The sequence below is a fragment of the Volvox carteri genome (genome assembly GCF_000143455.1).
Source record: "Volvox carteri f. nagariensis unplaced genomic scaffold VOLCAscaffold_26, whole genome shotgun sequence".
In the NCBI taxonomy this organism is placed as follows: domain Eukaryota; kingdom Viridiplantae; phylum Chlorophyta; class Chlorophyceae; order Chlamydomonadales; family Volvocaceae; genus Volvox; species Volvox carteri.
Genome location: NW_003307569.1, coordinates 1,273,455 through 1,291,094, shown reverse-complemented (window position 1 = coordinate 1,291,094; position 17,640 = coordinate 1,273,455). Strand labels below are relative to the sequence as shown.

Below are 17,640 nucleotides of genomic sequence, written 5' to 3'. Positions count from 1 at the left end.
GTGTGTGTGTGTGTGTGTGTGTGTGTGTGTGTGTATATGTGTGTGTATATGTGTGTGTATGTTGTACATGGTCGTGGGGTGCGTTCTCCGTACCTGCAAACCGCCCAATACGAGCCGAGGGCAGCAGATCAGGGTCAGCGATGTGACGTTGGTCGTCCAGGGGTTTTCGGTGTGATGCAGAGCAAGCATATCCGCATATCCGCTGTAACCCTGTTGCACACTGCTCTTCTTTTCATCCCAAGGAAATGGGGACATTGACATGCGTGTGTGTGTGTGTGTGTGTGTGTGTGTTACATGGTTGGGGGGTGCGTGACCCCATACCTGTAAAACTATCCATACGAGCCGAAGGCCCAAGGGCAATACTACAACGCCTAAAAGCCACGGAGGAAAGGAAACACCGCACATCAGCCCAGACTAGCGTCCAAAGGGGGTAACTGAGTTTCGGTGAGCCCACATACTACGTTCCAACATCCTCGCCAGACGTGCTGGCTAACATGCCGGCTGACATGCCGGCTGACATGCCGGCTGACATGCCGGCTGACATGCCGGCTGACATGCCGGCTGACATGCATACGTAGCGAACGAAGCACAATCTGTCTAGTCTAATATACAAATAATTCTTGGAAAGGTATACAAATAGGTTGCTCGCAAAACCTAGCGGATTTATCTCAGAAGGGATAGCGCAAGACTGAAGAAGTAGAGGTCGCTAGTCGGTCCGGGGAACTCGTATTTATATTTTTATGGCTGTCTATGGGTGTGGTTAGGGTGTGGTTAGGAATATTGTTAGCAGTCGAAGGCCTGGGAGACCGAGCACAGCGCGCGCAGCGCAGGCGAGTAGGGCAAGATAGTCCATGGGCCTCCAGCTTTTACGGAGGGGGGCCCGTCGCATTCATGCGGAGCTTGTAGATTGTTGCGTTGGTAATCGGCCACAGGGATATCTCATCCTCCAGTTCACTTTGTTGAGGGCGGCGCGTTGAAACAATTTATTTCTCTAAGCCCTCCACACAATGGTTCCAACGGAAGTTGATGGGGTGTTATACTGTGGGCGGCTCGAGCACCGGGGGCCCTGACCGGGCCGAGACACAGCGCAGGGGCGGGCGCGCGGCTCTACGTCCGTCTGTTCCTCCGCGCGCGCCTCACTCCCTCACTCACGCCAACCGGGGCGCTCTCCCAGCCCAGGCAACAACTTATTTCCTCTTATTTGTTAGCGGAGAGGAGGTGCAGAACGTCTTGCGGATTTGCTGTGAGGGTGCAGTGGGGGCCGAGTTAATTGCGCTTTGTTGTATCCTGTAGGCAATTCTGTTAAGCTCGCGGCTCTTTCTTTTGGAGGCCCGATCTGTTAGGTCTTCTCAACTATTGCTACAATTAACTTAAGCATGTCAGCATGTACTGTCTATGTTTACAGGACTGCCTAATTCTATTATTAACCGGCGGCTTGCGACTACTGTTGGCCGAGATCGCCATCTTAATGCCGCACTGCTGCGGAAGTCCATACCTGCGTATGGACGGGGGCTTTACCTGAGTAAAGCTGGGACATGCGTCCATGATTCGTCTGGTCAGCAGACTCGAAACTAATTCCTGTTTGAATTACGGTCATCTGAAGGTCGCGTCGCCCAGTCGTACAGGGGGGTTTACCGGCGCGAAGCCCAAGTGCGTGGATTCTACAACGGCTATTTCATCAAAGCACTTATCTCAATCGGTGTTTTTCGATACCACCACTTTGTGGTTGTGTCTTACAACACTCTTGAATACGCCCTCTGGAGCAACATTGCGAAGTTCTCAATGTACGCCCGCGCGGACACCTGGCCCAGACGAGACGCCGCCCTGGAGCGAGCTAACCGCTTCCTTGCCAGCGCGCTGCTCGCAATTCCAACACAACAGTCTTTATCTCTCAAACACCAACAAAGTGGTAGGGTTGACAAACGCGAAGAACCTCGACCCGAACAAAATCGAGTTTGTCATGTCAATAAGGACCGTTGTGTTGGAATTGCGAGCAGCGCGCTGGCAAGGAAGCGGTTAGCATCGCTCCAGGGCGGCGTCTCGTCTGGGCCAGGTGTCGCGGACGGTATGCTTCTCAAATAGTGGGCCTGTCTGACAACGCCATCACTGTTATATCACAGGTCAATAGCCAAAGTCGAATTCGATATCGGAATCTCTAATAATTACCTAAGTGCGCATCTGCAGCGCAATCGGGGCTCGTAACCTGTCAGACAAAGTAAGACACAGAGTTATGATGCATATATTATGCATTCATTAGCATTGAAAGAAGAAAAAAATCCTTAGCCCTCAGAACTACAGAAGCTACTCGCAGCCATGATCTGATGCCGTACTAAGACACGACGGCACGGCACGGTCAGTCGTCGGCCGTCGGTAGCACCGTACATTATCCCCAACATATGCGCATTTATGAGCTTCAAGGTGCTGGCAGCCTTAGGATTTGCAGGCCTTAGTTGCCATGCATCCTTAAGCAAGAAGGACCAGAAAGGATTACGAGAGTGGCACGTTACTGCAGCAATGGAAGGCCTTGCAACGTAGGCTGTGCTGTTACATGCACTTGCAATGTCTTGCTCAGATTCCTCGAATATGTTTGTGTCAGGTAACGATGACACAAAGAACGTGTGAAAGGCTGGGATATAATAAAGGTGTGGATTCCGCAAGAGCGGGCAAGGCCCTGAATATGGTGACTCAATGCATTTTACGTGGCTTAGGTTAAGAAATTCGTTATTTTTAGCCTGTCTTTTGGCGGCATGGTATTGGGTGACCTAGGCGGATCTGGGCGGATTAAGCTTCCCAAATTATTGAGGCAAGACTAGGAAACGGCGAAGACCTGGACGCCGTGCCTTTGCCTAAGCTAAAGCACGTGTGGTTTTATAAAGTTTTTTTGCGCGATTGAGCGGAGCGGCTGGGCGGGGTTCTCGCGCGAAACGGATAGCGAAACGGTCAAAAAGGGATAAGCTACAGTCCTTACTGTTAAAACCAGCAAAGCGCCGGACCCCCGCTGGGTCCTATTACTGTGGCTACCATTTACTGGTATATGAGTGTCGGTCATTTCCAACACTTACAAAAGGCAATCAGATACCCGTTATATTGGAACATTAACACTCTGCTGGATAGGGTTGGACAACAGTGGGATTTCGTTTGTTGGGGAACAAAAGGGGAACAAAAAGGTTGTCATCAAACCTTTTCGTCGCCCTTCCGCTGTCCTCTGCCCACTTCCGCCACGCGTCTTTATTTGATAGGCTGCGAGCTATGCTGCTCCTGATGACGCCAAATATTTGGCAGGACCGCTAACATTCTTACACCTTTTGGATCCGACCTGTTGCTCGCACGTCGTCGCGCAAGCTACCGTCAAACGACCAAAGGACGCAAGCCCACATACATCACTATCATGTTCCTCGTGCCCCATTTAATAACGCATCCCTAGACCTATCGCCTGTGGTGCGCCTCCCTTATCGGATTCCGTCTCCGGACCACTGAGAGTGCAATACACGGCCAGCTGGCCCGCTGGCTCTACTCTTCACGAGTCTGGAGCCCGCTTTAACAACCACACACGGAGAGAAATTTGGAGAAAGAAATTGAAGAGAAACATCCCCATATTGTCGCCCTCCCATTTACCTGGTTTGCACGCGCGTGGATCTGAGTCCTGCTGAGACACTTTCCGGGAAGCGCCAAACCATCTAAAGTAAGCGTCTTAGATCTGCAGCAACATCCATTAAGCCCGGAGCCGAGTACAGATTTGACCTTTGTGTTGGTTATCACGAGGCGATAGGCAAGCCAGGATCCTCCATAAGGGAGACAGCACTCCGAACCCCCCAACTGTTTTTCAAATGTTACTCCAAGTACGACGAGTAGGACACGAGTCCTGAACAGAACCAGGTGTGCGTCGATTTGTCCTAATTTGTCCTAATGATCTGAGTCGCGAGGAGGAAACAACAAGAAATAAAGGCACAGGATTCAATTTATCGAACCAGCCCATAATCCCGCGACATTGAACAATTAGTCCAGTGATTGTGCATTCGTGTTGCTGGGGAAATCATCGTGGTGTAGATGCTGATTGACTGAGTGACACCAAGTGATGCCAGAGCCAATAGGGAATAAAGCGTCGATGTAGCTGTAGTTGCGGAAGGCGACAAGTTGTGGTCTTGAACTATATACAGCGAAGTAATCTTAGGTTTCCCCTACGGATAGCAAACCAAAAAAACTGTATGTGTGTGTCTACGTGCGCCGTGCGGACTTCGTTTGGTAGGGAGGTACGGAGACAAAAGCTAGGCCACGGACAAACGGGGGGCCTATAATAGCTGCTAGCCGCTGATGAAATGGCCTCTCAAGATGTTGGCGGAGCGCCTTAGCGCGCGCGTATTTGTAGATGACATGTATGCCGTACTATGTACGAGCTACTACAGGCCCCAGCCACAAGGCCGGGGTTGGGCTTTAGCCCGGGGTCCATACACCGGGCCACCTACAGGGCGGAGAGGTTGTACGGAAATCGTACGGAGGTTAAATGGAGGCATTTTTCTTCTCCATCACATGTGATGACCGACTGTGGGACGGGACGAGCGGCTCTCTCTTACAAGAATAAGTCGAAAGAGCTGTGAGCCTGAGTCGAGCTCGGCTCTTTTATCGAGTCGGGCAGGCGGACGCGACGTACGGCAGCGGATGCGGCACCGTAGGCAGAGGCGGAGATCAACGTCTCCTTTTCCCCTTTTTTATTTCATGAAATTTTGGAAAGATGCTTTCGCTTTCGAACTTGGTCGCGGGCCCTGTAAGTGGAAACCCAGCAGAGATGTGCACCTTGAGCGGGAGGGAGGGCATCGTTCACAGCCCCTGCACCTGCGCCATCGCCATCGCAACCGTCTGCTGCGGCGTCAGGTTGGCAACACGCAACTCGTCCTCCAGAGCGTCGTACCGAAACGTGAAGTTCTCTTTGCGCCGATAGCACCAACCGGTCTGGGAGTAGTAGAGTGTAGTGGCCGGCGAGCGAGCGGGGGCGGGCGGGGGGGGGGCCGGGGGGGTAAGAAAAGAAAAGATGGGGAAGGGAGTGGTGGGCTGAGGAGTGAGAAAGCGGGGGTGAGGGAGGGAATGTGTGCGGGGTGAGGAGGGGTGGAAAACGAGCATGCAGTACTGATACCAGGAATAAGAGAAAGGAAAAGGAAAAGAAGTGGTCAAAGGGGTTCAAGTTGCAGGTTGCGGATCCACAGATGTGGTTCAGCTTGCCCATGCCCATGTATAGAGGAGCCAGGGTATCTTTTAGGCGAAATTATGTCCAGCAGCAGGGTAACCAACAAGTGGTAAAAGCGAGGGGCTTGGCTAAGGGTTTGGCCCAGGGGGACGGAAAGGGGGTGAAGGGGTTGGGTCGAGGTGGGGTGGGTCCAGGAAACGCAACGTCTGCGGCTCCTATTCACGTTTTTACCTGCATGTCATCGTGCACAATATTGTAGTCAAAGTACACGTAGGCCCCCTGCTCGTACTCCTCCGAAGTCACGGCTGGCTCCGTGAATCTTTGGAACCAGGCGTTGTGGTGGCGGTGGAAGCGCCAGGACTGCCGCTTGAGCTCGTGTGCCGCCAGAAACTGGTTGAGTTGTTGAGTTGGGTGCGGAGGGGTTGAGGAGGGGTTAACGAGGGGTTGAGGAGGGGTTGAGGAGGGGTTGAGGAGGGAAAGACGAACCACAAACGAGTGAAGCTGCTGCCAGGGCAAGAGTGTACCAGACGTAGAACTGACCGAAAGGGTCGAGGAGGGCGGGGGTAGGGCGGTTGAGGAGGGCACTCCCGGGGAGTTACATACAACAGGGGTTGAGCACGGAAGGAGGGAGGAGGGGTCGAGAGGGGAAACTCATTGAGGGGGGTGGTATGCGGGGGGCGGTGTGAGGGAGGCGGGGGGCTAGGGATCGAGGGAACACAGCAGGTGCGTGGAGGAGGAAAAAACAGGGGAAGGGGTAGAGATCAGGATGGACCGCCAAGCGGCCCTGAATGTTATGGGCTACATGGGGCGAGGTTAAGAGCGGGAGGTCGCTACTCTCATAGACTCTGAGACCTGACCAAGCTGTGTAACTCTAGACGAGCCGAAGGACGGATGACCCGGTGACTTCTTAGGAAGCTAAGACGGATACATTGTGCAGGGGTGGAACCGAGCCGACATCTCCTTCAGGCCAAATGGAATTGGAAGGGAAAAATCCCTATGTGGCCAATGTTGATGAGAAAGGTGTGTGTGCGTGTGCGTGTGTGTGTGTGTGGTGGGGGGAAGGGTTGAAAATGTTTTGGCTTCGTGCGCCACTTAGACTTCCTCAACCTTACAACTATGCGTTAAAACCGCGCACTCAAGGTGTGAAATACACCAGAGGTCGCACATACAGCCTCACACATGGGCGACAGGATCAACATGTATCTACAGCACATATGGACAAACAGACAGACAGACAGGCAAACGGCCATACATGTTGTGACACGCACAAAACGCGGATGGACGGATAGCGGGGTGCGCTGACCATACTGACCTGCTGGTATGTATTGGGCTGGAAGTAGAAGGCGAAGAACAGGCACTCGGGGTCCATTTTCCTGAAGAGCGCCGGGTTGTCAACCACCTCGGGCGCCGTCTGCGGGTGTAGGTGGTGTTGGTGGTGGTGTTGGCATTGGTGTTGGCATTGTTGTTCGTGTTGTTGTTGATGGTGGTGGTGGTGGTAGTGGTGATTATGATGGTGTAATGGTGGTGGTAATGGCAGTGGTGAGGAGGGATTTACATGCATACAGTATGAGGCAAGGCGGAATGTGGGGAACAGTGAGGTGGAGCGAGTGAGGAGGAGAGAGCGCGGGGAATATGTTCTGTGTGTATGTATGTTGTGTGTATTGTGTATATACGTGTGTACGTGTGTGTTGCAGCATTACGTGGCGTGCGTGTGTCTTCCCGACGGGGTCCTAGTTGTAAGCGGGGGGGAGAAGAGGAATCGGGGGGCGTGTCCCGGGGGGGTTTTGCAGACGCGGCTCAGAAATGTGTGTGTGCGTGTGTGTGTGCGTGTGTGTGTGCGTGTGTGCGTGTGTGTGCACGCCTGCATATTCGTGTGAAAGGAATCCCAAAGACAGCTCTTGGGTCGGTGGCTCAACGTGCGTGCATATGTATGTATGTATGCGTGTGTGCACAATACGGCATATGCAGGAGGAGGAGGAGGAGGAGTACGGCTTTCCCCCCTTACTTTTCCGCGCGGGACAGAGGCTGGGTCTGCCCATGTACCCTACGTACCTTGGGGTACGACGCGGGTACGGCAACGGGGTGCCGTGGCCGTGTGTGTTTCCATTCCGTGTCGGATAGGTGTGGTATCACCCCGCGTCTGCCCGGGTACACGGAACACGGAAACACGGGGCAGGGGGAACATGATGACTATGCGGCACGCGAAAATCTAACAGTAAGGCACACTTAATAAGCGTCTTGACGCCCAAAAGTCTTTGACGCCCAAAATCAGCGCGGTAAGAGCTTTTTAAAAAGTTCAGCAGTCTCACACAGCAGAAAAAAGAGTCAGATAGTAAAACACACACACACACACATATACACACATATACACACACAGCCCGCCCGCCAATCAACCAACCAACCATTCCAGCTGGCCGGCTAGGCAACCCGCCAGAACCGCCACCCGTACGGTACTACAGCCAGCCGTACATCCTTACACACGGGACTTGACTTACGCGTAACAAGCCTCCAGGATCTGTTTCGCAGCGGACACCGAATACGCGGGAACTACCGGGGGAAGATCCCCGGGAAGCAACAACCCGCCGCCGCCGCCGGCGCTGCCTGCGCTGCTGGCGGCGGCGGCAGCGGCCGCGGACTGCGGCGACAAGCCCATCCCGCCGGCACTGCTGGCTCGTGAGCCAGGGCCGGCTCCGGCCGACGACGCGTTGACGTTGGCGTTGGCGGCTCCACTTCCCCCCAGTACCACGCCTGCCATTCGCGCCGTGAGTGCGTCCGTCATGCCACTGGGCCCGCTGGGACCTAGCGAGAGAATGTGGGACATGTGAATGTGGGACATGTGCATGGGGAAAGTTATTAAATGTTATTAAAGTTATTAGATGTTCAGCTGGTAGACAATTAAAACATTTTCAACTTGCAGTTTATCATTGATCAGAGCATGCAAAAACAGGTCAAAAGGACAGGCCGCAAAAAAGATCATGTCAGGACGCCCATCCCTCTACGCAATCCCCTCCCATAGCCCTCCCCCCCGTGAAATCGTACAGCCCTCTCACCCCCTCCCGCAAATCCCATACTTCCCTTTCCCCCCCTCCCACATCCCTCTGGTGACCGCAAGGTACCAAACTAAAACTAAGCTCTCTTTCAGTACGACAGCAAAAAATTGCAATCTCCACCCACCGGCAGCGGGCCCTCGGTCCGTGGGCTGACGACCCGCCGCCGCCGCGGCGGCGGACGACGCCAACGGCCCGCCGCCGCCGCCGCCGTCAGCAGTACCCGACGGCGTTCCTGCGGTCCCCGGCCCGGTGGCGGCAAAGCCGCCGCCGCCGCCACCACCGCCGGCGGTCGCCGCAGCCGCCGCCGCTGATGATGCAGACGCTGGACCCTGCCGTGGCCCCGGCCCCGCTCCGTTCTGCGTAGATGACAAGTCCTGCATAGAATCGGAGTCGAAGTCGGGGTTCGCCAGGTGAAAAGATACGCATCAACAGACATGTGTAGGGCGCGGCATTGTCTCCCTGGAAGTCCCAGGATCGATCCCGACAATGTCGATGCGGGAGAGGCATCCCTTGAACGTTGTTAAGAGGGCGCATGGATGATATATGTGTGTGTGCACAGACATGATGATGGACGGTGATGAAGGGTGACGAAGGGTGATGTACCGACCCGGATGGAGTGCGGGGCCTGTGAACCGACAGGGCGAGAGGGGTGGGTGGGGGTGGAGTAGTCGCGGCCGCTGACCCGGGGACAGATTCCTCTGAATGCTGCCATGTGTCATGTGTCATGATGGGGAGGGGGTGCTGACACTCAAAGGGAAAACACTCAAGTCGGAAACGTACACACACACACACACGCGCGCGTGGGTGATGAGAAGGATGAGGTTGGTGCTCCCAGTACACCGCGGGGGGGAGGCAGCTAGGGACTGCCAGCAGGCTAGTAGCGGCCACGGGTGAAGCTATAAACCCCTTTCCCTATATACACACATCCCACACACACACACACAACCAGGAAATAAAATCGCTGCTGGCTTGGTTACTCCTTTCCGCAACCCCCTTAAAAAAACAGATCTGTTCCTCTCCTTCTTCCTGCCCCGTTTGAAACCCCCCTCATAAATCTTCATCTCCACACGTCTCCACACGTCTCCACACATATACACACCTCCGAGCCCTGGGATCCCCCCGCAGGGCCCCCGGACGCCGCCGCCGCCAGCCAACGCGGCACCCCGCCGCCGCCATCCATGCCACCGGCGCCGCCGCCACCGCCGTTTGCCGTCGGACCCCCTGACGTCGGCGTCCTCGCCGGCCCCCCTCCCGCCAGGGCCATCCCAGGCGGGGGAGGCGGCGGCGGCGGCGGCGGCGGCTGCCCGTGGGCGCCCAAGGACATAGGGCCCAAGACGGGCCCAGCGGCGTGGGGGGTCCCGACGGCGCCGCCGCCAGGCGGCATCGGCGAGGCTGCTTCTGAAGAGGACAACCCCGGGGATGCTGTTGATGGCGCCATGGTGGCTGTTCGCGGCGTGGCCGTACCTGGCGGGATTGTGTGTGTGGGGTGTGGGGTGGGAGAGAAGACGAACCACGAACAAGAGTGTGTGGGGAGGGGGGAGGTGGAGAGCGGACAAGCAGAAAGGGTAATTTGCAACCCGTTACACCTTGAAGTGGAACGCAATCCAAAAGGTGCAACACACGCCCGCATACACACCCACATCCACACCCTCACAGCCACATAAGTGCAAAACAGGTGGTGACGGGGTAAGGGAGTGGCGGCTTTCCGTCCTAACACAAGCCACCAGTCACCCGAGACCGCACATATTTTCTTTGCACATGCCTCGCGCACATCTACACAATAGGGCAACAGCTGGTTCCTTAAACAGCCGTCGGGTATCGCCAGCTTTTTATTATATACACATATATGTATATATTTATGTATACAAAAAGCTGGTATATAAACAAACATAATTATAAAAAAAATATATATATATATTCCTTATATATATGTAAATTTAAATATAAAAAACAATATTTTTTACACTTTTGCATGACTCCCGCCTCCCATCCCCTCACCCAGCCACGCAGGTCGTGTCGCTCCACAAAAAAAACCTTTGCCTCTCACTCATACAACGAGTACACGCTTATGATGATGGTGATGGTGATGGTGAAGGTGATGGTGATGATCATTGTTGTTGCATCTAGACCCACCAGAGTCGGGTTCCTTTGCTGGCGTCGACGGCGCCGTCTGCCTTGATCCCGACGGCCCCACTGACGGCTGCGGCGCCGCCAGCGGCGGTACGGCAAGAGGAAGACCAGGCCCCGCCGCTGCCGTCGTGGTCGCTGGCGGCGCCGCCACAGGTGTCGAGGGCTTGCCGCCGGCGGCGGCACCGACGCTGCCACCGCTGACGCTGACGCCATTGCCAGGCCCCGCTCCGACGCTGCTGGCGTTGGCGAGGGGCTTCCGTACTTCGTCCTCGTCGTGAAGCTTTAAATTCGTATTCCCCTGTCGTACACACCACCACACCACGCGTACATACCATCTATGACGGGCATGAGACGTCCCGACGTCTCCCAGACAGACAAATAGCATTAAAACCTAGCAAAAACATACAGACCGATATACACACACATGCGGAAAAAAAAGAGGCCACCTGCCTGCGCTATGAGTTGCGCCTTAGCAGCTGCCGCCGCAGCCCGCTCCCGTTCCCGTTCCTTCTCCCTCGCCTCCTCCGCCTCCTTCTCCCTGCCGCCCTTGCCGTGCTTGACGCTGTGTAGGGGCGCCGCCGGGGCCGCATTGTCCACTGCATCCAAACGGTCCTGTGTGCAAATGTGTGCGTGTGTATGTGTGCGTGTGTTTGGAAGGGTGGTGGGAGGATGACAAACCACGAGCGAATGGGTGGTGGGAGGGAGGGGAAATACACACAAAAAGCAATACACCTGCCCGACACAGCGTCTGAGCCGCCGGATACCTTGTACGGGTACGGGTATTTCCCCAGCGGTGGGTCTACGGAGGGAATAAAAGGAAAACGCCGTACAGCCTCCAACGCTGCGACTGGAGAACGCCGTACAGCAACCAGCATCGAAAGATGCTCTCAGGAAGCTGTCCTCCCTGACGTATCCTTACGGGCGGGCGGGCGGGCGCTAAACATCCTGATGGCGCTATGACCCTGATGTGAAAACCCTGAAAACCCAAACGCCCGAGCCACGGTTGGCTCTCTCAGTCAAGCTAAAGCCCAAAACCTTCCCCTACAACGCCGAAAGCGCATCGCTGGAAAGCACTACCAGGTTAGGAAAGTCACTCTGGCTAGGGACTCCAAGTCCAGTAGCTACACCCCTCCCGCCCAAGCTGCGGGCGGCACAGGTGCCCTCTCTGGCACATATGCGCACAGCAGCAGCAAACTCACTCGCCGGGTTCGCAAAAGGGCGGGGCTCGCTGCACACCGAAAATAAAAAAAAAAGAATAACGGCCACCCTCGCCTCTACATATGTCGGGGGCGGCAAAACCCGTATTTCCCCAACCCACTTCACCTTCCCCCCCTCCCCTCCCCTCAAAACCAGCAGCAACTACATTTCCTCCCGTCGACACTCCCACCCCCTGAAGGAACAAAGAGCCAAAGACGCCTCCCCCCCCTGCCACTCCCCTCCCCCCCCCCCGACCTCTCCCTCTGCTGCGCCCAGCGCCACCAGGGTTTCGCGCGTTGTACACTCGCTCCTCCACCTCTATACTGCTAGGATAGGGTGATCGGGCCCCCCCCACCCCCACCCCCGCCCCCCCCCATACGCATCGGGGAATGCCCCGCTCCGCGAACCCTGTGTATGTGCGTGTGCGTGTGTATGTATGTGCCTGTGTGCGTGTGTATGTATGTGTGAGTGAGTTGGGCAAAGCCGACCCCACCATCACCCCCAAAACGAGCTACCTAAGGCTCCAAGGCCCCTAGGAAACCAAGGTGAAATGGTAGACAGAGGATCCGAAGAGGATTCGAAGAAGCGCAGAAAAGGTCACAGTGGCGGCGGCGACCACAGTCACTCACAGTGGCGACCGCAGCAGTGGCGGCGGCGGTGGCGGCGGCGGCGGCGGCACCCAACCGCTTCCTCACCCAGAAGAAGGCAATATACCCCGAAGCGCGGTACCATTGTCGTACTGCCGTACCTGGAACATGCCGTACATGTCGTCCACGTTGGATAGGTCCATCCCCATGTCCTCGCCGTCCTCGGTGTTCTGTGCGCACAAAATTCCAGTTTGGGATGTTGTGAGTGCTGCGGGTGCGGGTGCGGATGCGGGTGCGGGTGCGCGGGGTTTGAAGTTGGAGGGGAACTAAAACGTTGCGTCAAGGAAAGAACTACTGCCGCGCCGTCCAGGGTTCCCGTCCGGGGGACATTATAGGCAAGGATGTGGGGACGTTACCCTGTCTAGCTGGGGCCGGGGGACCGGGGGCGGTGGTGTTACCCACACCTCTCCCACATAGAGCGCGGCTTTCGTTGCCATGTGCTACGGAAACAAAAACGAAACCTCGCAACCAGCGACATCACTTATCATCACTTTTGCTTTGCCACCTGTGCACCACCAGAAAATCATCACCAGAAGCAAAGTGTGGCAGACAGATGCGCGCGTAATGACCACAGCGCGTAGAAAGGTTGTTAACGCGGTCTCCAACGACATTCTCAAGTGTCCAAATGCAAATACCCAGCGACAATGTCACCTTCCCCGGGCAACTCTCCAATATGTGCCAACCGAATAGGCATCACAGTTTACTGCTGGGTTCATACCCAGTCTCTCAGCCCCCCCCCCACACACATACACACAACCTCCTCAGTGCCTTTCCTCCTCCTCCTCCTCCAGGAGCCCGCGCTCCACGCCAGACACGTCAGGCGTTAGGCTAAATTAATTAGCAGCTCTCCCTCCCTCCGAAACCGCCGCCCCCTTCTCATCACTCCCTACCACGCGTACCAACTCTAGAGCATGTTGCTCATCATGGGGGAAATCCGCTTTCCCCCTTTCCACGACCGCCTTTCCATTCCTCTTGGTCTAGCTAGCTAGCCTAAAAACCCTAAAAACCCTAAAACCCGGAATAGTAGCCGGGCGGGGCCCCCTCCTCCCGCTCTACCCTGATGGCGTGGCCGTGCGGCTGCTGCCGGTGGCGGCTCCAGTCCGATGTCCTCCCTGGCCTCCCTTCCCCCAACCCACGGGCCTCGTCCCCTGTGGCCTCCGCACCCACCCAACCCCCTTCCCCTCCCGTTTCCCTCCTCCCCAGGCCGCAGCGGACTCCTGCTCCCCACACCGTATCATCCGTTGTGAGCTGCTTCAAGTTCCGACACACCACAACTCGGAGCCCATGCTTCTTCGATCGCATCCTCTGCCCTCAAACCCCCTCCCCGTCAAGAGGGCATGAGCCGCTCCGGAACCACCGGACAGTAACCTCAAAGAGCTTCGAACTCCTTCAGCTGTTTTGGTAGTTAGGGCGCCATTTGGCAGTTGATCCTTTTCGCCTTTGCACCTGATTCCCCTCCTCTCCCAACTTGCCCTCACTTCCCCCCACCCGTAACCGCCCATGGGGGGCCCCCGGCTTTTCTTTACGGACACCCCCCGCACGTATGTGTGTGTGTGTGTGTATGGGTGCGCGAAGAATTTGTAACTTGTAATCTAACCAGGCTCAGCTGTTGAAGCAGCTCAACACAGCCCGTATTTCAATCCATCCAAAACCATCATGATGACGGCCAACATATCGCTCCCCATATTTCTCCCCTTCCGCCCGCCAAAATCCTCCGATCCCCCCCATCGTCCACACCACACCACACCTCCCCACGAACAGCCAGCTCCCCCACCCACCCGTTGCTTCATTCCCAATGGTTCGTCTTACCCCCGACCCACCCAGCAGCCCCCTGCCTCTCCACTAAACTTGTCTCTTTCCAACCCCCAATCCTTCCTTCTCACCTCAGCTCACGTCGAGACACGCACATACACACGCACATACACACACACTCTCACCAGGTAGAGGTCCATCTCCTCCTTCAGATCCGACAGCTCATCCGGTTGGATGGTCTCATTGTCGATACACCGCAGCACCTTCTCCAATCGGTCGATGTGGTCCTTGTGGCGGCCCACTGTCTCCTCCAGGGAGGTCAACCGGACGGGGGGTTTCTGACGCTTCTTAACGGTCACCTTGGGAGGGTAAGGGGAGGGGGGAGAAGACGGGGGTAAGGGGCGGGGGGAGAGAGAGGGAAGGGGAGGGCGGAGAGAGAAGGGGCAGGGGCAGGGGATCATATTCAGAAAAGCAAGATAAGTCACGCGAGTCAACTGAACATGTCCAAAGTACCAGGCTACTGGAGTCGGTAGTAGTGGGGAAATACGTGGCAGTAGAGGGTGGGGCAGTAGAGGGTGGGTGCATCAAAAAACCCGATATGCTTATGCTGCAAAACCCGGTCTTAAGAGAGAACGTGTGCGTGTTTCTCCCTTGAGGCGGCGCAACATGCTCCAAAACCGCGGCGCAGCGCGAGGCAAACAATCCCCTGAAAACCAGCCCCCCCCAACAGGCCCACCTGCAGCTCCTCCATTTCCGCTTCCATGGACTCCACCTGCAGAGCCCAAAGACGGGCGGGAGACGGGCGGGAAAAGAATGAGGCAAGAATGAAACAGGTAGGAAAATCAATCGTATGTAAAGAGCAAAAAACACAACCAAGGGAAAAGGGGGAGAGCGGCGAGAGACCCACATGGCAATAAACCCGGTGCGGTAAGGAAAACTACATTTGGAAGCATTACAAGAGCAAAAACTGCAAGCGGTGCCTATTTCATGGGATGCGTGTGGTGAGAGAGGTGGTCATGTGGAGGAGGAGGAGGAGCACATCTGCTGGTCCACGCAACACGGGAGTAGACGTATTAATTGTTACAGGGTGGGTGGCTTCTGGGCCTATGCAAATGACAGGCATTGCCAGCACATGCGCGTTGAGGAAGCAAGATTAGGGGCTTAAGATTAGGATTAGGGCCTCCACGCCAGTTCGTGCCGCCGTGAGCACGGGGGCTCTGCTGTCTTGCAGAGCAGCCCGTCTTCCATCGCCCTTTCTTTTGCTTTCCCTCCCGTATGCTGCGGCCTCATGGCCGAAGCCATGAAACCCGACATACACCGCATCCGCTCACGCCTACCTTCTCAGTAAGCTGATCCACGACCGTCTTAATCCAGTCCCGCGCCTCGTCCTTTGCGCGCTGCGTAGAATCACGGTCGGCTCCCCCTGCTGCGCTGCCCTTCGCTTTGGCCTCCATTTCGCAAGCCTTGAAACGCTCCATATCGCGCTCTATAGACTTGCGTGCATCGATCAACGGCTGCTTGTCCTTGATATCCGCTCCAGCGATCCTATAATAGCCAAAGCAGTCGACGCATGAGCGACGCTTAGCTTGCTGCGTCCAGCGATCCCCACCCTGACGCACCATCCCTTTATCTGCTCTCGCAACCGCTGCAGCTTCTTAATCTCCTTCTTAAGCTCTCCTTCAAGCTTCTCCCGCTGATTCTGGTTTTCTTGGTCGTGCGCTTGCTTGTGAGCCGAGTACTGCGGCATGGCAAGCTGCCGTTAGACCTCGTCCGGGGGCCGCCTGCTGACGATAACATATTAGCCTCCCTGCTTGCCTGGTTCCATATATCGTCAAATATCTCCTGTCCTTCTTGCACCTTCTTCAGAGTGCGGTCTATCTCCGCCTTCAGCTTTCTTTCTGCTGCCATTTCTCAATAGCTAAAAGGGTACCAACGAGGAATAGTGTTTAACTCATGTGCAGTTATTAGTCTTACAAACGGAAGTTACACGAGGGATGCACTAGAACAACAAACAGTGTAAGGAACGATGATCAACTTGCGTAGTGAGATGCAATCATGTACATACAGTAATTTGTACAAGGTTTTTCGCTGCCCAGGTGGGCACAGGAAAGGAACCTGCTTTGGCGCGAAATCACGACAGCAGAGACTCTGCACGACAACAACCCGCTTGGGATTTCCCTTGACACCCCAAACTGCACATACCCTTTTGATGCGTGTGTAACGGCAACCAATCTTGGAAAGATGTTCACAAGTGCACGAATTCATCGTTAGGGTTAAGGGTACCGGGCCAAGGCTGGGACTCGTAGCCACAATAACCTGTGCATGTCCAAAGCTGCATGGCGTATCATGTGAAGTAAGCGATACAACTTTACTGACAGCTATATGCTCTGCTTGACGTCCAACGCTTATCGACACCCAGCTTGTCCAACGCGGCCCGAGAAGGCTAGTATGTAACCTTACGCAAGGGCGAGACACTAGTAATCGCGGCGATGCCATCGCCCGCTTGTCTGGTGACTTCAGTCCAGGCTGCATCCAGTTCACTGTGCAACTGTAGCAACTATCCCCAACGACAATTTTCTACGAATGGACGCAGTCGTTGCTTCTTATAGCAGTAGAGATATTCACAACCTCCAGCATGTGCTTCCCTGTCCCTACTAGCTGGGATGTTGTGAGGTTCAAGTCATCGTTGCCGCGCCTTCGTCACAGATATACAGGAGACGTCGCCAAGATTGAGGCGGTTCTTGCCTTCGGAGGAAGACGGACAAGTAAGCAGATACACGGACAGGCAGAGGACACACGGCTGCGTCGGGAAAGTCTTCCCTTTTCTTCCCTTTGTCTTCCCTACGTTTTCCCCCCTCCTCTCCCTTTTTTCCCCTCTTCCTGCTGCGGTGTATCTCTGAACCCAATATGCAACGACTAACGCCCAAAGTCAAAGCCAGGTTTAAGGACGGATATATAATCATAACCTCTCACACCCGCACCATGTCAGACATCGAGCCGGCGCACATGCTAACCGACGCATGCCGTCTTAAGAAAGCGCCCCCGACAGCAGCGCGTGGAAAGGCTGAAGGTCGAGAACGGCAACGGCACTGCAGCTCCGCGCCCAAAGCGGCTCAATAAGCCCACATCACCTTGGCACTTCACACACCACGATTTCCATCCCAATCCAAGTTCCGTTCTTCCGGCTCTCCGCCGTACCGTCCGTATTTCACAGCGCATGCCTGCCAAGTGGCACAAGCGCGCCTTCGCACGTGCGGCCACCCGCCACCGCCCCAATACGCTGGCTGCTTCCCAGTCGCGCACCTCCAACTGTGCACTGCACTGCCCTTCCCTCCTCCATCCTTGCACCGAAATCGGTGCAATGATAAGCTCCCCCTTTCATCCCCCTTCCATCTCTGATCCGTGCACATGTCGCAAACCATCCACCGCCCCAGGACACGAACACGAGATGCTGCTCCAGCACAAGGTGATGCAGCGTCACACCACACCACACCCAAACCCCACGAACACCCGACTTTCCCACCCACCCGTTGCTTCATTCGCCAATGGTTCATCTTACCCCCAACCCACCCAACAGCCCCCTACCTCCCCCCCTCAATTTTTTTCTCTTTCCACCCGCCAATCCTTTCTTCTTACTTCGGCTCACGTCGAAACACACACATACACATACACACACATACACACG

General features: G+C 55.6%; 1 protein-coding gene across 1 annotated transcript; it reads right to left on the bottom strand.

The window, feature by feature from the left end:
* Positions 1–4,815: 4,815 nt before the first annotated feature.
* Positions 4,816–15,702, bottom strand: VOLCADRAFT_92540 (uncharacterized protein; the record flags this gene model as incomplete). The annotated part of the gene is made up of 16 exons (XM_002951855.1): positions 4,816–4,947; positions 5,411–5,569; positions 6,492–6,590; positions 7,232–7,319; positions 7,675–7,978; positions 8,354–8,603; positions 8,837–8,854; positions 9,329–9,693; positions 10,363–10,694; positions 10,784–10,971; positions 12,305–12,411; positions 13,340–13,451; positions 14,141–14,314; positions 14,692–14,727; positions 15,293–15,500; positions 15,575–15,702. 16 exons carry the CDS (start codon positions 15,700–15,702, stop codon positions 4,816–4,818), a joined length of 2,700 nt encoding a protein of 899 aa, XP_002951901.1.
* Between the last annotated feature and the right edge of the window lie 1,938 nt (positions 15,703–17,640).